This window comes from Podarcis erhardii, assembly GCF_964252035.2.
Source record: "Podarcis erhardii genome assembly, chromosome: Z".
Lineage (NCBI taxonomy): Eukaryota > Metazoa > Chordata > Lepidosauria > Squamata > Lacertidae > Podarcis > Podarcis erhardii.
Genome location: NC_138504.1, coordinates 41,406,978 through 41,428,266, shown reverse-complemented (window position 1 = coordinate 41,428,266; position 21,289 = coordinate 41,406,978). Strand labels below are relative to the sequence as shown.

Here is a 21,289-nt window from a genome sequence, read left to right as displayed (position 1 = left end):
ACTGGGGATTTGGGTTAAGCATTTGTAGATCTTAGCTTGTGAAATCACAGCAGTTACCTGGTCAGATTTCAAGGTGTTGACACAAAGCAGACAAAGGTCAATCCCAACTGCCCACTCAGAAAGGAAGGAAGGAAGGAATGAAGGAAGATTGGGGTCTTTGGTGGGGAGTGTAACAAAATGTCAAACTTACCCAATTCCAGACTTTTCTATCATCTGTTAACAGGGGCAGCCTGGCTGTGGTGATTCATGCACTGGTAACTTCAAGACTTAATTACTGCAGTACACACTGTGTGGGGCTACACTTGCACCTGGTTCCAAATGGTTTAAAATGCTGCAGATTGTTGATCAGGAAATATTATTCCTGCCCAGCACATAAATTCAGTGCTCAAAACCTTGTGATGGCTACCCACATGTTACTGGGCCAGGTTCAAGGTTCTTGTATTAATTTACAAAGCCCTTAACAACTTGACTCCAGGAGAGTTAAGGACCACACAGTCCTTTATATTCCTACCCCATAATGCCAATTTAAATGTATCCCTATTGTGTTTCATGACTTCCCTGATTTTGTATGTGAGCTTGAACTGGTCTACGACCGAAATAATAAATTCATTCATTCCTGCCCCATAACTGAAATATCTGAGGGAGTTTTTGTTATTTGCCCCCCCCCCAATGGCGTAGATACATGGCTCTCAACTAAGTCATACATTCAGCTTTGTGGCTCAAGCTTGTCAAACTCCCTCCTGACTTAGCAGAGGCATACCTCGGATACCTTGAGCCCTTGGCAAGGAGCTGTATTGGCACAGTTGTGTTGGCACCCCGCAGTAAAATAAAATAAAATAATATCACTTTACCGCAGTAGCCACATTAAAAATGACCACATTTACATGACCCAAGTACTCAAAATGTCTGGAGTAAGGCTGAGGCAAAAGAGGAAGGGTGGGGGGGGGGGGAATGCACACTTTCGTGGCACAGTGCAAGAAGGATGGGAAGTTTCTCTCACATTTGATCTTTCTGGGACTGTGGTCGTGCATCACCACAAACATATCCACTATATACTACATAGTCTGGTAAGTGATTTTTTTTGGGGGGACTGGGCCTGTACCCCTGTCCGGGGCCGGTTTCGCCAATCCCTAGATATGCCTCTGTGACTGAGTTTAGATGGGAACCCTCGCTGAACTTCAGGCACATGACTCAGAGTAGGGGTCAGCAACCTAAGGCCCATGGGCCACAAGCGGCCCATGGCAGTCATTTAACTGGCCCATAGACCCCCGCGGCCTGCTCGGTCGGCTCCCGTGCGCCGCACTAAACCAGCGTGGAGCACAGCGGGGACCGCCTTCCACGACACTGGCCAGCTTCCCATTGGCCACAGGAAGCTCCTACAGCCAATGGGAAGCTGTGCATGCCTCCTCAGCACCAGAAAGAGTGCCGGAAAGAGTGTTTGTGCATCCGTACGTGTGCGCGCACTCCTCCGGCCCACCGTGGTGTCTGTGGGACCACGAACCGGCCCAAGTCACAAAAACTTTGCTGACCCCTGACTAAGAGTTTCTTATACCTGCAGGCATTTCAAGGAGGGTTTTTTGTTGTTTCAGCGATGATTTTTTAAAATTGTTATTATTCTTTGTATTATTATTTTTAAATTATGTGCACTACTCTTCCCTCACTGATGCCTTTTTTCCAGTAACTACCTGTAGACTGTTTGATTTTCAGGCTTGGTTTCCTTCCTGCTTCTTCTTCTTCAGTATTAGTGTCAGACGTTTCCTTTGCTCGTCTCATGACTCCATGATGGCCACATGTAAGGTTGTGCTCAGAATGGTTTGTTTGCCAGGAGTAATAACCCTTAAGTTTATTTACTCATTCATTCATTCATTCATTCAGCCAGGTTGGCATGCATCTGTCTCAAGAAACCATGGAATGCGCCTGCAGGAACGAAGTCAAACTGCTATGTTAGCAGCACTGAAATTACTTCCCCGGGGTGCAAGCCTGGGCAGTGCATATGGAGATCCTGGGCTGCTCAGGTGACAAGACCACCTCTTGGCCTTGCTGATGTGGTTCAAAGAAAAGCAGATATATTACCATACTATTTACTTACTTATTCCTGCACTGCTATATATGCCAAACTTTACATGGCTAGCCAAATGCCCAGCCTTGTTTGCCCTCTGGAAAAAGACCGGGGGGGGGGGGCTGGCACAAGCACCTCTCTTAAATAAAGCTTTTAACAGCATTGTTCTGTTTTTATTTGGTTGCTTTTAAAAAAAATCACCAATATACATTGTTATCAGATTCTTCCTTAGCATGGCATGCCACCAAACTGTATTCTGCATCTCATCATTTTAATACTGAATAAACAAGTTCCAGCTCTGTACAAATAAATCATTTTAACTCCCCTAGTTCTTTTAATATTGGTAAGTTTAACCATATAGGCCAGATCCCAAATTCTGAGGCAGCAGTCCTCGGTTGATAAGTGGATCTACCTCTCAACCATGCATTATTTGTATTACACACCAGTTATAAATAGAAAGCTATAAATAGCACCTTTCAGTTCCATCTTTGTGGGAACAAAGTAAAAGAGTCGATACTGGCACCCCAATGCCTCTTCTCCAAAGAAGGTGTAAAGTTGAATTACCTCCACCGCAATCAGAGATAAAACTGCTTCCTTTTCTGCCCACATTCCAGTCCACAAAGTACTTCTGAAACTCGATACTGCTCCAGAAAATCCTCAGTTCCAGAAGAAGCACATGGAAGGCATTGCCTCTTCTGAAATCCGAGTTGCACCTTCCTCCTCCTCCTCCTCCTCTTCCTCCTCCTCCCCCCACCCAACATACAACCTCTTTAAGAGCAGGTTATTTTGGAAAGAGCGTGCCGCGTTCATTCCTGTTCCTTTGCCATCCGGAGTTCCCTTACATGGTCAAGAGAGGGGATTTGACAGGTCCCAGGAGGCTTTTCCCTAAGGCAAACAGATTTCCCATAAGGGAAAGTCAGGGGGAGGAAGGCTGATTTTGTGCTTCTGTCCTGCAGCACAAATAACATAAGCAAATTACAACGGCAAGCTGGGATGGAAATTATCTTTGCCACTCATACAGAATAATTCTGCAAGCTCCAAATCCTATCGGAGTGGGGAAGACACTGTACAGGGTGGCAGCAACCTGATTTAGGCACCACAGCATCAAAGTAACAGAGGACCTGCTAATGTAACTTAATATAAAAGGTAAAGGGACCCCTGACCATTAGGTCCAGTCGTGGACGACTCTGGGGTTGCGGTACTCATCTTGCTTTATTGGCCGAGGGAGCCAGCGTACAGCTTCCAGGTCATGTGGCCAGTATGACTAAGCCGCTTCTGGCGAACCAGAGCAGCGCACAGAAACGCCGTTTACCTTTCCGCCGGAGTGGTACCTATTTATCTACTTGCACTTGAATGTGCTTTAGAACTGCAAGGTTGGCAGGAGCAGGGACCGAGCAATGGGAGCTCACCCCGTCGCGGGGATTCGAACCGCTGACCTTCTGATCGGCAAGTACTAGGCTCTGTGGTTTAACCCACAGCGCCACCCGCGTCCCTTTCCATAAATAATTTGGGGCTCAGGGCAGGGCCAGCCCAATACATTTTGTCACATGAGGCTCACCACAAAATGGCACCTCCCCCACCAGGGAAGAAGAGGTGAGTGGAGATCTACATCAGGAACAATGGAGGAATAAAGATCTACACTGGAAAAAAGCAGTGAGTGAAGATCTATGTTGGGAACAATAGGTAGAATCAAATCAACCTTACCTAACAGTTGAAGAGGGAATCAAAGGTGGAAGTGGAAAGGGGCATACACTGAATCACACTGGGCAAACACAGACCCCAGGAGACCACAGAAGAAAGCTTCTGTCATTTCCTTCTTAGGGATTGGGAAAGGCCAGCAGCATCTCTGATTTGCAGAGGCCGTGATAATAATAATAATAATAATAATAATAATAATAATAATAATAATAATAATAATACCCTGCAAAACTAACACAGTATACAAAGAACATAAAAACATAAAAACAGGCAATCAATTAATTAAAATACATCTTAAAATTAATTCAGAGCAAATTAAAATCTGGACAGATGGCAGTCCACAGGTAAAATTGAGAGTGGTTAAGATTCTCCAGGGCCAGCTGTTACCACTGGTCTTATAAAGGACCTGTGAGTGGGCTAGGAGGCCTCTTTAATGCTTGTTAAAGAAAGGAATCAGACTGAACCCACCCAAAGAACTGGCGGAACAGCTCCGTCTTGCAGGCCTCACGGAAAGATGTCAAATCCCACAGGGCCCTGGCCTCTTTTGAGAGAGTGTTCTACCAGGGCGGGGCCATGGCTGAAAAGGCCCTGGCTCTGGTCAAGGCCAGTCTAATCTCCCTGGGGCCTGGGATCTTCAGGGTGTTATTATTTGCAGGTCCTCTGTGGGGCATAGCAGGAGATGCGGTCCCGTAGGTACGAGGGTCCTAGGCCATATAGAGGCGGCAGTGGGGTGAGGACAAAGAAGGAGGCAGACCCAGCCTCCAAAGAGGTTGTGCCATTGCAGCAGCAGGGAATACACTCCTTGGAAGCCGGATCCCCTGCCCTCGTGGATCCTACCACCTGAGTCCTCCCCTGGCCAAAAGGATGAGTGGGCCATGGCTCTGGATGTTACAAAATAAAATAAAATTAAAATTAAAATTAAAATAAATTTATTTATACCCCGCCCATCTGGCTGGGTTTCCCCAGCCACTGTGGGCGGCTTCCAACAGAATATTAAAAACAATATAGCATCAGACATTAAAAACTTCCCTAAACTGGGCTGCCTTCAGTTGTCTTTTAAAAATAAAATAGTTGTTTATTGCCTTGACATCTGGTGGGAGGGCGTTCCAAAGGGCGGGCACCACTACCGAGAAGGCCCTCTGCCTGGTTCCCTGCAACCTCACTTCTCGCAGCGAGGAACCGCCAGAAGGCCCTCGGCACTGGACCTCAGTGTCCGGGCAGAACAATGGAGGTGGAGCCACTCCTTCAGGTATACTGGACTGAGGCCGTTTGTGCTCGGAAACGTACTGGGATCAAAAGATCAAAGCAGACTTTAAAGCAGTGTTTCTCAAACTTGGGTCTCCAGCTGTGGTTGGACTACTACTCACATCATCCCTGACTACCTTTCGTTTTCAGCTTTTTTGTGAGCAGGGGATACAAAGGAACTGAACAAGGAAGAATATTCCATTGGTATTGGGGCCGTGATTAAAAATCGGTCCTGCTCCAGAGGCATGGGACGACAATCCATCAAAGCTCTCAAAAATATGGCACCCAGAGTGGAGCCTTATTGGCTGCAGTGAGGACTTTGAGGCGTAAGTCCCATCACTCTGTTGCTGGGCAGGGTGATGGGGGGGGGGGATTTCCAAATTGGAATCCAGACAATGGCAACAAGAAGCTGTGCACTAGCAGTCCATCACCATCAGCTTCTTCGAGGCAACATGAGTGACAATGAGCTTGACCAATCAGATGCCAGCTTTGGTGCTGGAGCAGGGAGGGGGTTGGTTCAGCACCTGTTTGGCTGAGCTTGTTGCTGTTGCAGCTGGTGGTTATTGCTTTTTTAAAAAAATTGTCCACTCCAGTGCAGAGCAGAAGGCATGTTTCAAATGCAAAATTTCTCAGCTCGCTCCTTTCCTGTGGCACATTTTGAGTGTGATTTGCATTCTGGACCAACAGCATTTGCACTTGGAATTCTTCCAATGATACTTAGCAATTATGTTTTTCCAGATCATCATTTTTTAAAAGGAAATCATAACTTTTCCCCAAACTATACAGTTCCTACACTCATATTATAACAACAATAACAATGTTATAACAATATCACTTTTCTTTGCATTCTATCTCTTGGTTCAGAATACCAGTTTCCGTTCTGAAATCGTTCATATCTACACACACCAAAACAAAAAACCCTGCACTCAGTTATCTATTGCAGGCTGTTGATTATCTCCAGATTAAATAGATGGGGTGATTAAATCCTAGACCTTAACCAGTCATCAGCTTTCTTCCTTACTGAACTCTCAAAGAATAGCATGTCAGCTTTGAGCACAGAAAGCTGTGAGTCCACCCAGCTCAGTCTTGTCTATGTTGAAAGAGCACGACTACCTTGAAAGAGCAGAAATCTGCCCATGCTCTGAGATCTCCTAGAGAAGCTAGATTGGCTTCCTCCTTGCTGGCCTTCTGCTGGCAAGGCTGTTTTAATCTGGCAGGCCCTTGGGAATGGACTGGTTTGTTTTGTTTAAAGAAAGGGCTTCTATTAGTGCTGTGCTGTTTTTACTACCTGTATTTTAATGTTTGGTTTAACCTTACTAGAAATTAATTACTTTTTCATGATTATCTGTAAATAAATAAATGCTTTTAGCTTTTTGTATTCTATCTGTGCCATTTTAATTTGTGTAAGCCACCCTGAGCTCTGGTCTGCGGAAAATGTGGAGTATAAATAAATAGATAAGTAAATGATACACTGACTGGCAGCAGCTCTCCGGGGTCTCATATCCTGCGTATCCTCTATCCCAGCATAAATTAGGCATATAAAAAGACACTACAGTGGTATATATATTGCACCTGAACCAGTAGGAGAATTTCATTGAACAGTATGATGTATAGGAGAAGGATTTTGCATTTCTCCAAGTGTATCTTTTACCAAAGTTGTGGTAGGGGAAAGAGACAATGCGTCATCTGTGGAAGCTTAAACTTCAACAGGCAAAGCAGTTTGCCACTTGGGGTCCAAGAAGCTGCACCTGTTTGATTTCTGCCTATCATGCAGCCCAAAACACATTGCTTCTTTTCACCTTCTCTGGGAATTTTAACTTGACTTATGGAAGGTTGTCATCAGCTGAGTCTTTTCACAGCTTGGAGATGTAGGCAAGAGACACTTGTTAGACTTCTGGTTTGTGTTATGGTGTACAGTGGTACCTCTGGATGCGAACGGAATCCGTTCCAGAGCCTCATTCGCATCCTGAGCAGAACACAAGCCACGTCTGCACGTCACGATTCGCCGCTTCTGCGCATGTGCGTGATGTCATTTTGAGCGTCTGTGCATGCACAAGTGGCGCAACCTGAAAATGCTCAACCTGAAGCTACTTTAACCCAAGGTATGACTGTATTTATGTATGCAACAACGGCCGCTCAAATTATATATGCCCAGAGATGGAAAGAAGAAGTAGTCCCAACCAAGGAAGATTGGCAGCAAAAACTGTTGGAGTATGCAGAAACTTACCCGAAGAATAAGAAATCAAGAAGATAGACTTTTTAATTTAGAATGGGGAATACTATTTGAAAAACTATTCCAAACAGCTTAAAAGAGTAGCAGTGTTAAATTTTAAAAATGAGCAGTGAAACAAATTAAATAAATAAAGGATAAGTAACAAATGGATTTAAATTGGATATGCAGTGATAAAAGATATGACATAAGCAACCACAGAAAGAGGGGAGGGGGTCAGTATTAATATCTGGTAATTTAAATTGCATGTGTAAATTTGTACTATTATAAGTTTATAAATGAGAAAATGAAAAATAAAATTACAAAAGAGGGAGGCATGAGTATTCTCTCAAACCCCTCGCACCCCAAAGAAAAATCAGCCATCTTAAAGGCACAGAGTCTCTTTGAGAAGCAAGGGTGGCAAAGCTGGAAGCAGGGCAGGGGAACAGAAATAAACAAGATTGGTCTGCCTGGCAAGGTTGTATTAGAGGCAATGTGGCCACATACTTCCTTGATTTAACAGCCAGACAGTTTCATGTATAAGATCCATGGATCCTAGGAACAAACAGGAGATGCCGGCAATTGAACCTAGAGCCTTCTGTACACAAAGCAGAGGCTCCACTACTGAGCTACATCTGTTCCCCTAGCAACAAACTAAGGTTCCAGTCCTCATTGTTCTGAATAAAGAGCTGATTTAAATAAAAGCACAGAGAGCTGCCTTCTAGCCTGTCAGGCCAATATTTGCCATTGCTTAGTATTTTTCTGGATCACTGCAGATGGTGACAGCAGTCACGAAATTAAAAGACTCCTGCTTCTTGGGAGAAAAGCAATGACAAACCTAGACAGCATCTTAAAAAGCAGAGACATCACCTTGCCAACAAAGGTCCGTATAGTAAAAGCTATGGTTTTCCCAGTAGTGATGGATGGAAGTGAGAGCTGGACCATAAAAAAGGCTGATCGCCGAAGAATTGATGCTTTTGAATTATGGTGCTGAAGGAGACTCTTGAGAGTCCCATGGACTGCAAGAAGATCAAACCTATCCATTCTTAAGGAAATCAGCCCTGAGTGCTCACTGGAAGGACAGATCCTGAAGCTGAGGCTCCAATACTTTGGCCACCTCATGAGAAGAGAAGACCCCCTGGAAAAGACCCTGATGTTGGGAAAGATGGAGGGCACAAGGAGAAGGGGATGACAGAGGACGAGATGGCTGGACAGTGTTCTCAAAGCTACGAACATGAGTTTGACCAAACTGCAGGAGGCAGTGGAAGACAGGAGTGCCTGGCGTGCTCTGGTCCATTGGGTCACGAAGAGTCGGACATGACTAAACATCTAAACAACAAAATATTTTTCTGCACTGACTGGAAGTGGCTTTTCGGGATCTCAAGCAGGGCAATTTCCCAACCCTAACTGGAGAGGCCAAGGACTCAACCTGGGACCTTCTGTATGCAAAGCAGACGCCCTACCACTCCCTTTCATGGAGCCTTCTTGTTGAGAAGCAGTCTACCTTGGAATACCAGTTGCCTTGGGAGCAAGAGAGAGCAAGTGGCCTCCCATGATCTCCCAAGGGGGCCAGTGAATGCAAGGACACCTGACTACTATGAGGCATGTCTACCCCTTGTGCTCAAGATCACATACTGACCCATCTCCTGGTTTCACAGGCAGTAGACCTCTGGCTTGGCCACCGGATGCTGTGGACATGCAACACGGGGGAAGGCTGGCTGCCTTTTCTGTGCCACTTGTGTTCTTCCCAGAGAAGTACCAGGGTGATGACTTTCGGAAACAGGATGTCAGACAAGTATCACCTGGTGCACCTTTTGACTGATCCCATCAAGCAGTTCCTACGCTCGAAAGGCTATTGAGATGCGTGTGTGATTTGAACACACACATAGATACAGTTATTTTATGCGGGATGTTGTGCTGGCCCCAGAACAAAAACATTTGTTTCCCACTTTAGGGCAGGACTCTCCCCTCTGTTGTTAGTCACCGAAATAAATATAGCAGGTTGGAATCCAACTATGGTCTAATCAGACCTACGGAAATTAGTGGACCTTTATTAGCCATCTGTTCACTTCGTTGGGTCTGCTCTGAGTAGGATTAACAGTGGGTGCAACTCGTTGGTTTTAGCTAACAACCTGCATCCTCCGGTGCTCTGTAGCAAACTTGCCTGAAGTGCCGCTTAACGCTTTGAAAAATAAATAAATGTGCATATCGTCAGCTCATTAAGTAATAATTTATAGACGCTTGACATCAACGCTTGACATTATATACAGCTACATCTAAGTGATAAAAATAAATCTCTTATTCCTTACCTCCGTGAGGTGCCATCGTCAAACAGAAAGGTCTGGTTGGTGTAGCATTCCGGGCAGGATTGGGTCTCTTCCGCTTGCTGGCCACCACTGCGCCCGCAGGTGGGCTTGTAGACCCCGGCCAGCCCTCGTCCTTCTCCGGGGCAAGGCATCTCTCGCGTCCGGATCGGCGCGCCTGCCAGCATCAACCAGCGCATAGGATGGCCGCGGGCGCCTGCTTAGAGATGATGCTCCCGTCTCTCTCTCTCCAGCCTTCCCCCACCTTGCCTGAGCTCGAACCTGTTCACCAGGAGAGCTCTTGGCCGCCCCCCAGAGCTACACCGGTCGCAGCTAAACCACAGCCTGGGTGCCGTGACATCAAGAGCGAAGGGCAATAGCCGCTTAGTCTTCTCTCCTCCGGCCGCGCATTGCAAGGATTGATCCCATTCGCCTTTGCCTCGCGATCCTGATCCGGGCGCAGCGAGGACACACACAAAACAATCAACAAGTCAGGCTGGAGAAGGGAAGAAGTTGCCGCTCCACGAAAGACCAGACAATTTCCTCCTAGGAGAGCCATTGAACAGCTGGAGGGGTGTGATCCTGCTCACCTCCCTCCATCCCTCTCTGGGCGACCGCAGCGGAGGGATCGCGAACAGCTACATCCAAGGAAAGGCGTCTGCAAAAAAAAAAAAAAAGATGTCAGATTCGTGGTGTCAAAAACCACACATATATACAGACATAAGCCTTTTCTTCCTCTTAACTTGCCTTTTCCTGGAGGTCTGTGTAGGGGTGAATGGGATCGGTTTGTTGCGTTGTGGCGGCATCTAGTGTCAGGACGAGAAGCGCGCAGCTTAAGGTAACATCACAGTCTAGTCTGTGGGAAACCAGCAAAGAGGACCCCAGCACAAGAGCGCTTCCCCAGCCCACTCCTGTGGTTTCCAGCAACTGGTATTCGAAGCATTGCTGCATCCAAACTTAGAAGAAATTTTGTGCAAAAAATCGAGTGAATTTTAGATGATTGGGTTTAATCTGTATGCATTTGCACATGAGAAATATATAAATATTGCAGCCTAGCCCAAATGCACTCTTAGCCCAAATGTGGTCTTCATGCCACACTCAAATCCCATAATTGTTATGTGCAGTGCAATCTTTTGCATGTTTACTCAGAAGCAGTAATGGAGAAAAAAAATCACTTTGTTTGCATTTAAAAGCAAAATGCAAATACACAACTGTTCACAAACTGAAACACAGCTATCCTTTGAAACTCATCTTTTCCAAATCTTGCAGTGCCAAGTCATCTCTGGCCAATATGCATACAAAAATGCATGTACTATGGCAAAGTGTCCATAAAATGAATGCAGAAGTAAAAAATAATGTAAAACAAGTATCATGTTGGAGAAAGCCACTTTGAAAAAAAGGTGTACGCTAGCAGTTACGGCCCTGCTCGTTCCACTTGACATCCCCTTTGACAACCCCTCTTCCTCCACACCTGTCCAATACCTTCTCCCTTTACATCTCACTTATCCCCTTACAGTCCACCCAAACTGTCACTCTCTTTTAAAGGCGGTGAGAGGCACGTCAGAGAGCAAGTTGCCAAACCCCTCTCTGACTTGCCTCCCCCCTCCTGCACTCTGTTAAACAGCTTACCTGGACCACCTGCCTCCCATACTGCTCGCTCACCTGCCTGCCTCCCTGCCTGTTGTTGTGCCATCATACTGAAGTTGGCATGACCACCTATTGGTGGCCAGGTTAACTGCAGCATGACAACAGACTTACATTTTTAAATATATAGGAAGATCAGGCAAAATAGCATGCACACATATTTCTATTGGGATAAATTTACAGAAAAATGCTGAATTATGAGGACTTCTTTTTTAAAAGTTGTAAACTGATGTGAAGATGCAGAGAACTGAACTTAAGACTGCAAGAATGAGAAACTGAAGTTTGACAGATCCACCCATCCTTGCTTAGAAGTGATCCCAGAGTTCAGTGAGGCTTCTACCCAAGTAAGTGTGCATGCATTTGGAGCCTTTACCATTGCCAGTCAAACCAGTGGAGAGATTCCTCCTTTACTACCTTTGGGTCTTCCGCATAGACCAGAAACAAGTTCATATCCTTTTACTGCTGAACAAGTTACATTGCAGATGGGTGAACAATTCTCAAAACAAGGAACAGAGTCCAGATCTGCTTTCCAAACTTGCAGTCTAGCTCTCAAGTTCCCCCTTGTTTTCCTCTTCTGTGACATTATTGCTCCCGTTGGTTCCAATGTTCAGAGGTGAGTGCAGCCGAAACAGCAACACCCATGCACATGAGGGACATTACAGTACAGCTGGTGGGGGGGCTCCCGAGGGTTGCAGTACAAAAAAGGGGAGACTCTAAGACTAGACTGCTCCCCCAAAAAATCTCCAGCTCAGTGAAGATGGGCCTATCTCAGTGGCCGCAGAATGCTGACCAGCCATTACCAGCATGCGGAGCACACAGAATCAAAAGGCAAGAACAATGAATGGAGTATGTTGAACAAGGGCATTTTGCTGCAGGTCCCCACTTGTGCCTGTATTTTTATTGACTATTATATCTGCCCTTTATATTCCTTCAGCTTCCTTTATCTTCACACTGCAATGACATTGTTGCCGTAAACCATCAGCTTGAACTACTGCTACTACTACTACTGCACTGCTAGTTTAGCAAAACATGTTTATGCTCATCCTTTATAGCAAGTTACTCATTTCCACCCACCCACTGAAGTGCTCCTTCTCAGATCTAATCTGTGTAGCTCACAAAGCTGTGGGAGAGATGCAATGGGAGCTAGGTGAGAGACATCATGACACACCTCTAGAAAGAAGATTGCATTGCTTTTAAGCCTGAGAAAGACATCCAGATAATAATGAAGATAATAAAACAAAAATACCCAACAGCTTAAAATGTCAAAGGGAGCCCTATGTGAATGCTTAAAGTTCTCTATAAAGAGCCAAGTATAACCAACAATGCAAGCCTATATGTCAATGGGAGGGAACCTTACCCCCCAAGGGCCGCATTCACATCTAGGCAACCATCTGAGGGCCATATTCCAGTGATGGGCGGAGCCGGAGGCAAAAGTGGGTGGAGCAATGGATGCTGATTTTTACCTTGATGTACCAGGTTGATTTCTACACACACACCACTCCCCATCCTCCATCTAGGCAAGCAAGAGGCATTATTAGGGTTCAAGGACACATTCCAAAAGCACTTGCAGTATGAAAAGGGGTCAGTGAGAAGCGAGGCCTGGGGAGATTCTCAAAGGTCAGACAGAGAGATCCCAACCCTTGGGCCTGATGTTTCCTCTAGGTAAAGTTAAAGGGACGCCTGACCGTTAGGTCCAGTCATGTCCGACTCTGGGGTTGCGGCGCTCATGTCGCTTTACTGGCCAAGGGAGCTAGCATACAGCTTCTGGGCCATGTGGCCAGCATGACTAAGCCGCTTCTGGGGAACCAGAGCAGCGCACGGAAACGTCGTTCTCCTTCCTGCCAGAGTGGTACCTATCTATCTACTTGCACTTTGACATGCTTTCGAACTGCTAGGCTGGCAGGAGCAGGGACCAAGCAATGGGAGCTCACCCTGTCACAGGGATTTGAACCACCAACATTCTGATCAGCAAGCCCTAGGCTCTGTGGTTTAACCCACAGCGTCACCCATGTCCTGATGTTTTCTCTACTTGCCAGCGAATAAGTCCCATTGAACTCAAAAGAACTTAATGCTTAACAGATGTGTTTGAATTACATTGTAAGTCAAGGGTGGAGAACATGTGGCTCTCCAGATGTTTTTGAACTCTAACTCCCACCATCCAGAATTGTGGGAGTTGTAGTCCAGCAAAACATGAAGAGCCACATGTTCTCCACCCTTTCAGCTGAATTCAGATGCTTTGTACCCTAGATAACATATTGCGGGGGGGGGGATTCCCTTCACAGATGGGGGGTTGCAATTGGATTTAGTCCATGCACACACCATCAGAGGGTTAATAGCATCCACTATTCCTTTTTTGCCCATCTCCCTTTTAAAAAATGTACTGATGGGTTGATTTTCAATAATATGATGTATATAGAGAAACAAGAAATAAACTGGTGTGTTCTTCCTCCCAATCCCCCCCATGAGTGTCTAAAATTCTCAGTAGCTGCATTAAGGCAAGCATAAATTCCACATCTGTTTGGACACTCATGCAACATTAACATGATTCCCCCCCCCCATATACATAAAAATGTAACACTGTCTTCACATAGTCCCCGTTGGAGGATTTGTAGTGCCGCATCTCAGTGTTGGATTTGCATGGAGAAATGGGGTTGGGAAGGTGAAAAGTGAGGCTAGTAGCTGCCTGGGGTGAGAAGGGGAAGTTCTAAAGGATTAAGGAGGGAAGCGTGGCAGGGGAGTTGTGAGTGAAGTGAGGTGAACCCCTAGTATCTTTTATTTATCCAGGGGCGAAACTAGGCTTCTTTTGACTGGTCAAAGACCCAATTTGGCGTACACACACACACACGCACACACACACGCACACACACACCATACACATCTGTGTACACACAGAGAGAAACTGGTAGCCTCAATGGTACCCCTCTAGAGGCTTCACCTGGGGCAAAAAACCTGGCTAACCCCACTGTAGCTATGGCTCTGATTTATCTTAATATGCCCAGATTTGCTTTAAGTAGCAATTAGGCATACATGAAAATATAAATTGAGTATGCTCTGTTTTAACTTACATGCTTGTTGTAAGTATAAATTCTACACTTGGTTAGATGTTCACGCAGAGTAACATAATTTATCCTATATTTATCTTAACAGGTCTACCTTCATTCGTTCACTGTTTGGAATATACTGAATAAAGTAAGTGCACGGTTCTTATTTGATTTTAGTTGTTTTAGTTGGATACCTTGGCAGCTTGGGGCCAATTGATTGTCTCTCTGTGGCCATCAGCAGCTCATCGTCTTGGCTTCTGAGCTTGCACTCTTAAAGGTGGTGGTCCCTGTGGGAAGATCCTCTGACAACCACCTTCCAGCAGGAAGGAAGCCAAGTGCAAGGAAATGTCAAAAGAGTGAGCAGCAATTCACAGAAGACAGAAGTGGTGAGTCACCCATCAAAGAGAAGCTTTCCACAGTTCCAGCAACATAGAGCACAGTCTAATAAATGGCACAGATCCCCAAGGGGCCAAACTAAGCTTGTTTTAGGGATAGGGAAGAATTTGGATTCGGTTCACATGTTAAGGCGGACTTTCTTAATCTATGCTTTCCCAAACAATAAACAAACTTAGAAACATCCATCCTTCAAATTCTGCCTTTCTCCACCTTTTGCAATGCAGTTCTGCCGCTAAAATGAAACCAACGTACAAAAATGTATTAGGTTTGTGGAAATAGCTTTGCCAAAAATCTGTGTACTGGGGCAAAAAAATGAACACAAAAGTGGGTCCTTTTAGATGAATTTTGCACTAAAATGCTGGTGAATTCTCAAGAAGACTTTTGAAAAATCACAAAGTGATATGGAAATGTAGAGAACTTAACTTAAGACTGGAAGGGAAAACTGAGAGAAACTGCCTCGCTGGTATTTTGTGCAAAGGTAGTTACCACCCATGGGACACACTGTATGGAATACAAACACCAAAAGGTGGTCACTTCCAGGTAACCTGTTTATCAGTTGTTTATCAAGTATCTGTTCTGATTTGTTGGTATGGAGTTTAGATGACAGACCCCACCTGTACATTTAAAGCAATATCATACCACTTGAAAGAGCCATGGCTTCCCTCAAAGAATCCTGGGAACTGTAGTTCATTAAGGGTGCTAAGAGTGGTTGTTGTTTAGTTGTTTAGTCGTGTCCGACTCTTCATGACCCCATGGACCAGAGCACGCCAGGCACTCCTGTCTTCCACTGCCTCCCTCAGTTTGGTCAGACTCATGCTGGTGGCTTCGAGAGCACTATCCAACCATCTCATCCTCTCTCATCCCCTTCTCCTTGTGCCCTCCATCTTTCCCAACACCAGGGTCTTTTCCAGGGAGTCTTCTCTTCTCATGAGGTGGCCAAAGTATTGGAGCCTCAGCTTCAGGATCTGTCCTTCCAGTGAGCACTCAGGGCTGATTTCCTTCAGAATGGAGAGGTTTGATCTTCTTGCAGTCCATGGAACTCTCAAGAGTCTCTTCCAGCACCATAATTCAAAAGCATTAAGAATGGTTAGGAGACCCCATTCTCCTCACAGAGCTACAATTCTAGAGTCACTCTTCCCAGGAAACTGCGAATTGTAGCTCCCTGAGGAAAATTGGATTTTCCTACCAAGTCTAAGCACCCTTAACAAACTACAGTTCCCAGGATTCATTGGGAGAAGAGCCATGGCTCTTTCAAGTGATTTGATATTGCTTTAAATGCACAGTGCAGATGGGGCCAGTGCTGGGTCAAGCAATTGTTAGCTTCTACTTCCCAGTGCATTTTCCTGTCAAATCTGGATTTTGGGGTGGGTAGGAGTGGGTTTGTTGTACGGGAGAAACAAACCAACTTTAATTGCACAGCCTAAATTTGCCAGTATGTGATTGAATTCCACCTCAAAATAGCAACAGTACAGAAGCACTATTTGACACAGGGGAGGTAACTAATTCCTTCCTTTTCCTCCCCCACCAATCTTTGAATCCCCTTCCTCAACAGCTGGGGTCAATTGAGGGATGGTGGCAGTTGGACTGAGATGTAATTTGATTTGTTGTTTTTCTCCCCCACCCACTGTTTAGGGGCTGGGTGAGAAATAAACTCAAAACGTATTTTAAGGATATATGCCTACTTTTTAAATTACAAAAAGTCTTGTAATTTGTTGTCAGTTGGTTTTTATCATAGTGATTTTTTAATCATTTTATTGTATTGTACCCACCCTGAGACCATATTGTTGCAAGTGCAGCAGCAGGGATCATTCAGTTTGTAGTTTAAGGGTTAATTCTATTGGCAGTAAGTCAAGATGTGAGTAGAGGTGTTGCTTGGCAACCAGGCAGAGTGGCATGAGGTTTACTGAGGTAGTGCATGCCCTGATTGGCTGTGTAGCTCTGAAGGAGTTTTCCCTCTGGCTGAATTGTCTCCCTGATAGGTACAAGGTCTGAAGAAAGAAAGAGGGAACCTCTCTGTTCTTTTCTCCTCAAATTACACAGACTTTGTCCAGTTTTCTCAGTGAAATGCTATCAGGATTTCTTTTCTCTCTAGACTTACCGTATTTCAGCTGCTTATTTAAGCGGCTTTGTTAAAACTTAGAATGAAGGGAAGGTTGGAAATATCCCATAAATCAGAAAATTATATTAACCAGGAATCCTTATTCTGTTTTATATATTTAGTTTCTTTTATTTTTGAACTTGGGTTTACTTATTTTCCTGCTACATTTATACACTGCCTATACAGCCTTGCTTTTTGGGGGAGCATTTTCAAAATCCATTCAAAGTACAAAAACAAACGTAAACAGCCCAAACCATTATAAATATATGAAAACAGCAACAAAAAAGAAAATCTAAAAATTGACATAAGCACAACAGCTAAAGAACATTCTTTAAAACAGCAAAAAAAACCAGCAAGGGAATCTTAAAAACAACCAAACAACAGATTATTGCAATTATTTATTTGTTTATTTATTGTTGCATTTACATTCCACCTTTCCTCCACAGAGCTCAAGGTGGCATACTGTGTTCTCCTCCTCCCCATTTTATCCTCACAACGACAACCCTGTGGGGTTGGGCTGAGAGTGAGCGACTGGCCCAAGGTCACCCTGTGAGGTTCATGGCTCAGTAGGGATTTGAACCCAGGTCTCCCAGGTCCTAGTCCAACACTCCAATATTTCTCTGATGAAAATAGGAGCGTCGTAAGGAAATGCAGGACATTTTGGGATCAAATCGAAAACTGAGAAGCCTTTTGTAAACATGGGACCGTCCCTAGAAAATAGGGGCACTTGGAGGTTCTACACTGTAACCAGTACACCCAGTGGCATAGCGTGGGGGGTGCAGGGGGGGCCGGGCGCAACATCTGGGTGGGGGGCGCGCTCGCACTCGCAGCTCTCTGCCCCCTGCTAAAATCCACGGGTTAGGGGGCGCAAATTACTTGCCTTGCCCCGGGTGCTGACAACCCATGCTACGCCACTGAGTACACCACACTGGTGGTTGCCTCAAAGGAGATATGGGAGAACTTCATCGGCACCCTTGATTTAGATACATGCAGTGGAGGCTGATCCATGGGAGCAAATAGGGTCATTGCCCTGCCAAACTCAGCCTGTCCTCAGGAACTCCCCACCTGCCTCCCTTCTTACTTACATCCAGTCCAGGGGGTGGCCCTGCCTGCTTCCTTCTCCTTAGTCTCAGAGTTGCCCCTTGTAGAACACAGTAGAGAGGAGGAAGATGGGGACAAAAGTAGAATTCGTTGGCTCTGCCCATCATTGGCTCTGCTGCCACCTGCTGTTGGGATCCTTGCCTTCTTGCCCATCTGCCCAGTGGGCACCAGCCCCCACTGGCTATAAATATAGATACTAGCAATGTTTAAACCAGGGGTCCCCAAACTAAGGTCCACGGGCTGGATAAGCCCGAGGGACTCGTTTATCCGGCCTGCGGCGACCGCCGCTGCCCACTCTTACCGGTGCTGCGCTACTTGGCTGCCCACTTCTGGGTCGGAGGAGCACCGGAAATAGCTTGTGCGCATGCGCAAGCGTTATTTGCGCATGCACATGCATTACAGTGGTGCCCCGCAAGACGAATGCCTCGCAAGACGAAAAACCCGCTAGATGAAAGGGTTTTCCATTTTTCGTGGCGCTTCGCAAGACGAATTTCCCTATGGGCTTGCTTTTCGCTCCCCCCCCCTTTTCTAAGCCGCTAATAGCCGCTTAGCCGCTTTGCTGCTTTGCCGCTAATAGCCGCTAAGCCGCTAATAGCGCTAATCCACTAAGCCGCTAATAGGGTTGCTTCGCAAGACGAAAAAACCGCAAGACGAAGAGACTCGCGGAACGGATTCTTTTTGTCTTGCGAGGCACCACTGTATTTCTGGTGTGCTTCTGGGTCAGAGGAGGCCCGTGCACATGCGCACAAGCTATTTCCGGTGCTCCTCCAACCTGGAAGTGCGCCGGAAATAGCGTGGGCACAAGCGTATGGGCACGCGCTCCCCTGCCCTCCGGCCCGCCGTGCAATTGGCACTGGAGACACCGGCCCGAGGCACGGTAAGTTTGCCGACCCCTGGTTTAAACTTTCAAGACGTTGAAAGACACTCAAGGGGAAACAGCATAGCAGGACGGGAAGATTTGCTTTTCATGCACCACACTAAAAGAAAATAAAAACAGCAGTATTAATGTCCTTGAAGAACACCATATACTGATCTCCCTAAGCCTCAGGGCCTAAGGTCACAGCAGCAGAGATTGCAACCTAGTCTGCTTTGCGTTAAACAGAATAATAGACAGGGGTGGTTTTGATGATTGGGATAAAGACTAGCAACTCCACACCCTCATTCTGAAATATCCCTTCTATCATAACCCCCTCCCTAAAAACAAAGCAAAACAGAATAGAACCCACCTTTCCACTTAAAAGGCAATAGGAATTCAGAGTGTAAACACGAAGGCGAATCTGGGTGAATCTACTAATGCAGCAGTGCCCTCTAATGAGTGGTGAGCATGAGACCAGCTTCTAATTCCACCCTTTAATAAAAATTTGTTTATTATGTTTAGCCAAACAGCAGAGTCTCGCCACTTGGGGATTAGCAATAATGCCTGTTCATTTGCGCCTAGCTTCCAACAGCACTCATAAATTTGCTGCTGGGCAATTTCTCTCTTGCGGCATAGGAAAGTTATAAGAAATACCTGCCTCCCCTAATGTAGCTTGTATTTACATTAAAAGTTGCCGACTTTTTGGAATCTCTGGGCACCACCCAAGCGCATGGGCCACATATTCTATGGGCTAAGGGGAGGGCTCTAGCTCAGCGGGAGGACACCTGCTTTGCATGCAGAAGGTCTTGTGTTCAATCCCCAGTACCTCCAGGTAGGGCAAGGAATATCCCCTGCCCCAAACCCCTGCAGAGTTGATGCAAGTCAGTATAGTCAATACTGAAGCATGTCATCTGACTCGCTGTAAGACAGCTTCCCATGTTCCTGCTTAATTCAACCCTTTGCTCAGAACCATGAGGGCTGGAATCTTACATTAGGTGTTAGAGACAGACAGGACACAGCAGAAAAGATGCCAGGTTCAGTTCTCAGCACATCTAGGTACACTCTTGCCTGAAATCCTGGAGAGCTGCTGACAGTCAGTGTAGACAATACCGGGATAGTTGGACCAATCATCTTACTCAATGTAAGGTAGCTTCCTATACCCCTGGTAGGGAACTAATTGCATCTGGAAGATGGGCGGGAGAGGGGACCATGGAAGACTTCTGTGGGTGCCCATGAGACCATGTTAGTGACTAGTGCCTTATATTAAGTCTGTTTCCCATTCCTTTCTGAAGATAAACTCAGGAGGCATATTCAGTGGGCCTGGAAGTGAACGTGTTTGTTCATTTTGTGGTTTAGGGCAGAGGAGAGGCATTCAATAACAGTCGGACGGAAAAAGATGAGTCTTCCTCCTCCAGTAAACTGTTAGAATTCCTGCTCCATGGTTGCAGTCATGGGGTTTTTGTCTATCACATGACAGTGCATGTTTTGACTCCACAGTGGGAAGCAATGGAGACAGGATGTTTGTGTTACTGTGTTCCGTGAAGTGGGACTATTGTCCTTTGTTCATTCTCTTTGCTGCCTGATGCTAGAGAGAGAGGGAGACATGTTGCAGTGCTCCGTGTGTGTTTATATGTAAATAAAGTAGATTAGCCAAAATGCTGAGTTGCTGAGGTCTGTTACGCAAGCTGCGAAGACTCTGCGGATCCCTAAGTGTGCCGGTATCAGTTGGCATCGGTCGCTGTGATGTTCGGGCAGAAGAAAATGAAATGTTTGTTTATTCGGCTTTACGCCCATCATAAACCACAATACAATACAACAAAACAAATCAAATAAAACAGCGAACTCGTACAAACCACAAGTAGTATAACAGAGTTCACAACTCATAAGGACAAATATTAGCCAGTCATAAGAAAAGTTTAAAATTAGGATTAAAATTAGGATTTAAAAATTTTTTGGCACTACACTAAAATCGATATCTGATGTCATTATAGAAAATTCTTATAGCTATCAGTAATCAGCTAACATTCCATTCCGTCTCTTGTACGAGAGGACGGCTGTTAGGAATTTAGCAACCTGTAGGGTGATATAGGGATCCACATCTTGAAGAACCCAGGCAAGCTGTAGGTCTACTGGTTTGTCAGCCGTAGACTGGATTATGGAGTTTAGTATACTAGCACGGACTGAACTGTACAAAGGGCAGATAAACATAACATGATGTAGAGATTCCGATGTTTTCATTTCACAAGCACACATTGAAGAGACTTGGCCCTTAGTGAATCTATGTCTCAGCACATTTGTTGGAAAGACATTGAACCTAGCTCTAATGAAGGCATATCGGTGAGACGCGGCCATAAGCGATGTAAAGTAGGACGGAGCGCGGTAGATAGGGGTTATGCCGAAATTTAACGGCGAGCAGGCTCCACCACCAGCTACGAAATTTTGGTATAGCTCCGCATCATCCAGCCTTTGATTTATACACCTTTTTGCCACATTTAGATCCAGTTTGAGCAATTCAGTGGGCGAGATCTCATAGGACAGCAATTTGGCATGGATTTTTCCTGACCACAAATTTGTGAAGTCATCTCGCCACATGCATTGAATGAGATAGTGGTTCGGGAGTTTATGCCATAGAGATATCC

At 45.5% G+C, this 21,289-nt stretch overlaps 2 protein-coding genes across 7 annotated transcripts in view; both read right to left on the bottom strand.

Annotated features, from left to right (window-relative positions):
• Nucleotides 1-11,035, bottom strand: part of KCNT1 (potassium sodium-activated channel subfamily T member 1) — a 208,940-nt gene extending 197,905 nt beyond the window's left edge. For 3 of the 6 annotated variants that reach the window (XM_081847472.1, XM_081847470.1, XM_081847471.1), the window contains exon 1: nucleotides 9,521-10,251. In XM_081847472.1, coding sequence (XP_081703598.1) covers nucleotides 9,521-9,714 — 194 coding nt within the window. In that variant the 5' untranslated portion in view covers nucleotides 9,715-10,251. Of the gene's footprint in view, nucleotides 1-2,532; nucleotides 2,549-9,520; nucleotides 10,253-11,016 lie in introns of those variants that run through there. The other 3 variants (XM_081847469.1, XM_081847473.1, XM_081847477.1) reach the window with 3 other exon arrangements.
• The window catches only part of PHF19 (PHD finger protein 19), a 128,444-nt gene continuing 115,160 nt past the window's right edge, over nucleotides 8,006-21,289 (bottom strand). Inside the window, exon 16 of the mRNA XM_081847626.1 lies at nucleotides 8,006-8,540. The gene's annotated coding sequence lies outside the window, so the exon portion shown is untranslated. The remainder of the gene's footprint in view (nucleotides 8,541-21,289) is intronic.